We start from the raw sequence: 5,658 nt of genomic DNA, 5'->3' as shown, positions 1-5,658 counted from the left end.
GCCTTCTGCAAGGGAGCGGAGGTGCCTCCGTAGGCTCCTTGAGCGGGCGGCAAGCCCCCCTCCCCCGCAGCCGACAGGGGCCGCTCAGCAGGCAACCCTTACTGGGCCCCGAGGAGTAACCGGGTGGTTTATTCGTCGGATGCCCGTCCCGCCTTCGTTTGGCAGCTCAGGGCGGGATGCGCAGCGCTCCCCCCTCCCGCTTTTCCCGCCGCAGCCCAGGCCGAGCGCCGCCCGGCGTGCGCTCAGCTGTCCGGCCCGTGCGACGGAGCTTGCCACGGGTAGCCAGCGCCTTTGGGAAAGCCGCCAGGGAACCAGAATGCCACAGTACGCCCTGCTCAGAAGTGCCGGCTGGGGCAGGTTCACACCACACGGGAGGCGAAAGTTGGTCACCGTGGCTGTGACCCCAAAGCTGTGTAAACGTGTGCACTCGAGGAGGCCACAGAAAGACTAACACAAAGACTTGGCTTACAAGTTATTCAATTAACTGTGGCTTAGAGTGTTGTAGCAAACCCAGCCTTGTTCATTATATGGGTTAATTAACGAATTAATCAACATATGGATTAATTCAGTAACCAGGTCAAGCAGGCAGTCGAACATGTTTTGAGATGGTCAGTTTTCCTCTGAAAATCTTCCTTTTAAACACGGAAGTGTAATCCTCCTTAACAGACAGGCATGTTCAGGAGTGGTTAATCTTGCTAAACACAATAGGTGAAGAAGCCAGCCAAGGAAGTGTTGCTAATCGTTTTGTCCGTGTCTCTTGGCATCGCCAGCCCTCCTTGTGCAACAGTGAGCCTGTTAGGCCGGTCCAGCCAACTTGGACGGCGCCGCGCCGCGCTTTAAACCGCCCCCCCCCCGGTCAATGGCCATGGCCCAAGCGGGCGATGCTTGTCCAAGGGGAACGTCTTGCAGTGACCCCAATGGTGGACGACGCGGGATGGGGAGCGCCAGCGGCAGGCGGCTTCCCCCTACACCTGGGCCCGCCGGACAGCTCCCCAAGGGGGTGGCGGCGCAGGGAGCAGGCGAACCCAAGGGCTGCTTCGCAGCTGGGCGGCGGGTCGGAGTCCCCTTTCCAGAGTGCGCGCGGCGGGGGGCTCTTCGGAGGGAGGCCTCCAAAGCACCGATAGCGCGACCCTTCATTCCAGGCGCCGCCCGACCCGGGAAAACCAATGGCAGGACAGAATGCCAGGCTCCCTCCGCCCCGACTGCCGGGCTAGTGACCTCGGGGACCACCTGCGCTGGCTCCGGGGGCCGCGGGGAGCAAGCAGGGCGGGGGATCGCGGCTGAGCCCTCCGTCCCCAACGCTGCTGCCGGCGGCGGCGCCGCCGCGGCCGCATCCTCCGCCCCTCCCGGCGGCGGCGGCGGCGGCGGCTTCGGCCCTCCCCTTCGGCTCGCTGCCGGCATCGCGGGCGCCGCCTCCTGGCGCAGCGGCCTCCCTCGCCCGGCCTATATGTAGCGGCGCGGCCAGCCAGCGCCAGCAGAGGCGCGGCAGCGGAGCGGCGCTAGGCCGGCATGTAACGCTCGCGGCGGCGGCGGCGATGGCGACGGGGTGGCGGCGGCGGGCGCGCGCGCGGCGGCAGGCGGAGGGGCCCGGCCCGGCGGTCCCTCGGGATGCGCGGGCGGCCGGGACTGCGACGGGCGCCTTCAGCTGAGGAGCGGGAGCAGCAGCAGCAGCAGCAGCAGCAGCGCCCCGGACTGGCTGCGCCGTCGGGAGCGCCGCGATGCTGCCCTGGAAGAGGCACAAGTTCCAGCTGCTGGCCGCGGACGAGGACCGCCAGCAGCAGCAGCAGCAGCGCCGGCGGCGAGAGCGGCTGCAGCAAGTGGGCCCGCCCGGCGCCTCCCCTCCGCCGTCGGGGAAGGCCAAGGACTACTGCCAGGCGGGCGCCGGGAGCCTGCCCTGCTCCGCGGCCCTGGGCTCGCTGGCCCGCGCCTGCCCGGCCGAGAGCGCCCTCTCCAGAGTGGGCAGCCTATTCCGCTCCAAGCGCAAGAAGTTCCGCGTGAGTAGCGAGGCGCCCACCTACACGGCGCTCTACCTGGGCAACGCCACCACGCTGCAGGCCAAGGGCGAGGGTTGCACCGACGTGGCGGTGGGTAAGATCTGGGCCAAGAGCGAGGCCGGCCGGCACGGCACCAAGATGAAGCTGACCATCGGGCCGCAGGGCATCCGCATGGCGCCCGCCGTCGCGGCCGAGGCCGCCTGCCGCCCGGGCCACCTCTACTTGCTGCACCGCGTCACCTACTGCGTGGCGGACCCGCGCCTGCCGCGCCTCTTCGCCTGGATCTACCGCCACGAGGTGAAGCACAAGGCGGTGCTGCTCCGCTGCCACGCCGTGCTGGTCTCCAAGGCGGAGAAGGCCCGCGCCATGGCGCTGCTGCTGTACCAGACCTCGGCGGCGGCGCTGGCCGAGTTCCGCCGCCTCAAGAAGCGCGCCGACGCGCGGCACCAGCAGCTCCAGCAGGTGGGCCCCGGGGCAGACGGCGCCATCCCGCTGGTTCCGCTCCGTAAGCTGCTCCTGCACGGGCCCGGCGGCTGCTACAAGCCGCCCGTCGAGCGGAGCCGCAGCGCGCCCAAGTTGGGCTCCATCACCGAGGACTCGCTGGGCGAGGAGCTGGAGGAGCGCGCCGCCGGCCCGGGCTGCGCCAACGGCGGACAGGACGAGGCCCGCGACGGCGAGGACGAGGACGAGGAGGACGAGCTGCTGGCCCCGCTGGACGAGGGCGACGGCGACGGCGCGGCGCCCGCGGGGCCCAGCCTGGCGCAGCTCATCTGCGGACTGGGCGAGCTGGCCATCGGCAACGACGTGGCGCTGCTCCGCGCCGACCTGCGCGTCACCCGCCTCCTCTCGGGCGAGAGCACCGGCAGCGAGTCCTCCATCGAGAGCAACGGACAGGAGGGCGGCGGCGAGGAGCCGTTGCGGCCCTGCCACAGCCCGGAGTCCGACTGCGGCTGACGAGACCCGCTCCCTGCCGCGGCTCTGCGGGTCCCCAGGCGGCGCCCGGAAAGAGGGCCGGCCCGGCCCGGCCCGGCCCGGCCCGGCCCGGCGGAGAACGGCCCGGGGTGGGCGCCGGCGGTCGGCCTGCCCCCCCTCCCCGGAGCTGCGGCCAAACGTTGGTCCTGGCGGCGGGGGAGGGGCGCGCTTGTTTACAGCCGTGGAATTTGGCGTCGGAAAGGGCGGGGCTCCTTCGCGGCTCCTGTTCTGCTGGGAGGAGGGCATCTTCTGCAGGAAGGCTCGGGAGGGGGGGCGCTCTTCCCCAGGAGCCCCCCTTCTTCTCCCCCCCGCACTCTCGGGATCTTTTGCTGTGCAAAAAGAAACTGGACCTTGTGGATCTTCACTGGCACCTCCCGAGTCGCTGCTCCCTGTCGTTGGGGGCCCCCGGATTTTGGCTGTCTTGGTTTGTTTCGCACACAATAAAAGAAGACTAGAAGAGAGGCCCTGCTGTGCTTCCAGGGCAGCCGGGGCAGGGAGGGTCCTGGTCCTTGCGCCCCTCCCTCAGCAGGCGGGGGGGAGCCCCCTCCTCCAGTTTTCAGCCCAGCTGGGCATCTGGCAGTCCCACTGGGGCCCTGGATTGGGAAGTGGCTGGCACTGCCTGTTGGAGTCCCCCCTTATCTTCGGGGGTGGGGGGCCTGCATTGGACACCCTCCCCAGTCTGCAGCTGCCTGGTTCCTGCAGCTTTTCTGAGGTAAAGAATAAGAAGGCAGGGAGTTTCCACCTCCAGCAGGATTGGATCCTGCAACCTTTTCGGGACAAGGAGGCAGCTGGTCACGGTGCCCCCCCCCCCGTTTGCACCTTCATTTGATGGGGCAGCCTGCAGACTGCCTGCACCCAGCCCCAACGGCTCTGAGGGGCAGCTGGTCTCTCTCCCCACTGGGGAAAGGCGCGGAGCCCTTCCTCAACTCTCCTTGCCATAGGAGGGGCTGCTGGAGCTCCCCCTGCTCCAGCACCTCAGACACTCACCCTTCCTGGCACCTCACCCTTGCGTTCTTGGGCCGGCTCCCTTAGCATCGCCCAGCCCTGCCCTGTCCCACCTTCAGGGCCAGGCAGCCCCAGGTGCACAGGGACTGCTTTTTAGCCGGCTTCATTCCCAGTCCTGCCTTGGGCCCTGCCGGCTTCTTGCTTGGGCTCCTCGCCTGCCCCAGACCTCCAAATCACGTGGAGCCCTGCGAGCAGCTGGGCCCGAAGGAGCTGTCCCCAGGGGGCTGCAGAGAGGCCTGGGTGCTGCCGCCCGTCTGCAGGCGCACTGTCGAACGTGGCTCATGGGGGTGGGCATTCTCTTCTTGGATGTTGCCCACTGAGGCCCCACGGCCAGGGTGGTGGGCTGCTGCCAACTTGGGCGGCGAGCAGCATGGTGGCTGAGAGCTCCAGGCAGCTTTCTGTTCTCTCGGACGCCTGTCTGGGTGTCATTTGAGCCGGACGCCTCCTGCAGCCGCCATGGGCTATAATTAATTCAGGCTCGTGGCCCGGCTTGGTTTCAGCCCTCCTTCAAAGTGGTCAGGGGACGGGGCTGGGAGGGGGCCAGGTGCTCAGGGCTGCAGGAGCTGCCAGGCTGCTGGAGGTAGGGAGCTTGCAGAGGGAACTCCAGCAGGTGAGCGCCAGGGGTTCCTCCAGCGGGCAGAGACCCCCTTGGCCCTTTCTCTCCAGCTGGGCCGGTGTGGCTGCAGCTCATGGGGCTTTGCTTTCTCCGTCAAGGGGATTCTCTGGGCCTTCAGGCAGGGGAAGCAGCAGCCCCCCAGCCTCCGTCCCCCCAAGGCTCTGGTGCACCTCTGCCCAGGGGGCGTCTCTCAGCCCTGGGGGGGCTGCTAGGGAAAAAGGAAATATCTCTGTTGGAGGCAGGGGGAGGGTGAGAGGCCAGCCGGCCAGTGGCCTCCTGGGCAGGATCACTTCCTCCTTGTTTGTACTCAGGCCTTTCGCAGGGCCTTGTGGCAGAGGACGGAGGACCTGCTTGGGCTCCCCATGCAGGGAAGGAAGGCTCCCTGGCAGGGCGCTGCAAGGGCTGCAGAGGGTGTTCTAGTATTGCCGTCCATCAACTTCAGTGGTGCTCCTTCACGAGGGAGGGAGACTGGTTGTCCCAGACAGCACGGCTGGTTTGATGAATTAGCCCCTTTGAGGAGTCATTCGACACCTTGAACCATAAGCTACCCAAATAGGCTGAATTTGCACAACATACTTCTTGGTCAGATAAAAAACTAGCACCTACAATCGCATAATGCTAAGCCAGTAAAAAAAAAAAAAGTTAAAGGTAGCCAAGCTTAGTATGTTGTGTGAATATAGCTGAGAGGTTTTTAACCTGAGTTGCACGAATGAAACCGTGGTCCCAGGACAGAAAGAACTGCCTGCATCAGCACAAGCTGTTTCTGTGGCACCTTTGCTCTCCTAGGTGTGTTGGGGACAGCTCAGTTTGGTGCTGAAATGCCCGTTGAAATCCTTTGCTGGGGGTTTAGAAATATATTTGAAGTTGTTAAAATGATTTTAATTTTTTTAATGAAGCCCCACAGTTTGGAGCGTGCTCACCTAAGTGTTCCACTCTAGCTGTTGCCCCCCAGGTACACCTTGCTCTGCAGGAACTATGGCAATTCTCTCAGCTGCGTTCACACAACACACTTAAGGGGGTACTGGATTACCCCATTTTCCTGAGTTCACGCAATACCTTGGGGCAGAACAC

General features: G+C 65.6%; 1 protein-coding gene across 1 annotated transcript; it reads left to right on the top strand.

The window, feature by feature from the left end:
• The first annotated feature begins 1,445 nt into the window (after nt 1–1,445).
• FAM43A (family with sequence similarity 43 member A) lies at nt 1,446–3,427 on the top strand. Its single transcript, XM_088132628.1, is given in 2 exon segments — nt 1,446–1,711; nt 1,714–3,427. Coding segments are annotated over 2 exon segments (1,338 nt in total). The 5' UTR covers nt 1,446–1,608; the 3' UTR covers nt 2,949–3,427.
• Nucleotides 3,428–5,658: the final 2,231 nt, after the last annotated feature.

Source organism: Python bivittatus, unplaced genomic scaffold, assembly GCF_059951505.1.
Source record: "Python bivittatus isolate LINGU-HERP-01145 unplaced genomic scaffold, Pbiv_v1 ctg000980_np1212, whole genome shotgun sequence".
Lineage (NCBI taxonomy): Eukaryota > Metazoa > Chordata > Lepidosauria > Squamata > Pythonidae > Python > Python bivittatus.
The sequence above is the reverse complement of the archived record's forward strand: the minus strand, read 5'-3'. Positions and strand labels throughout refer to the sequence as shown.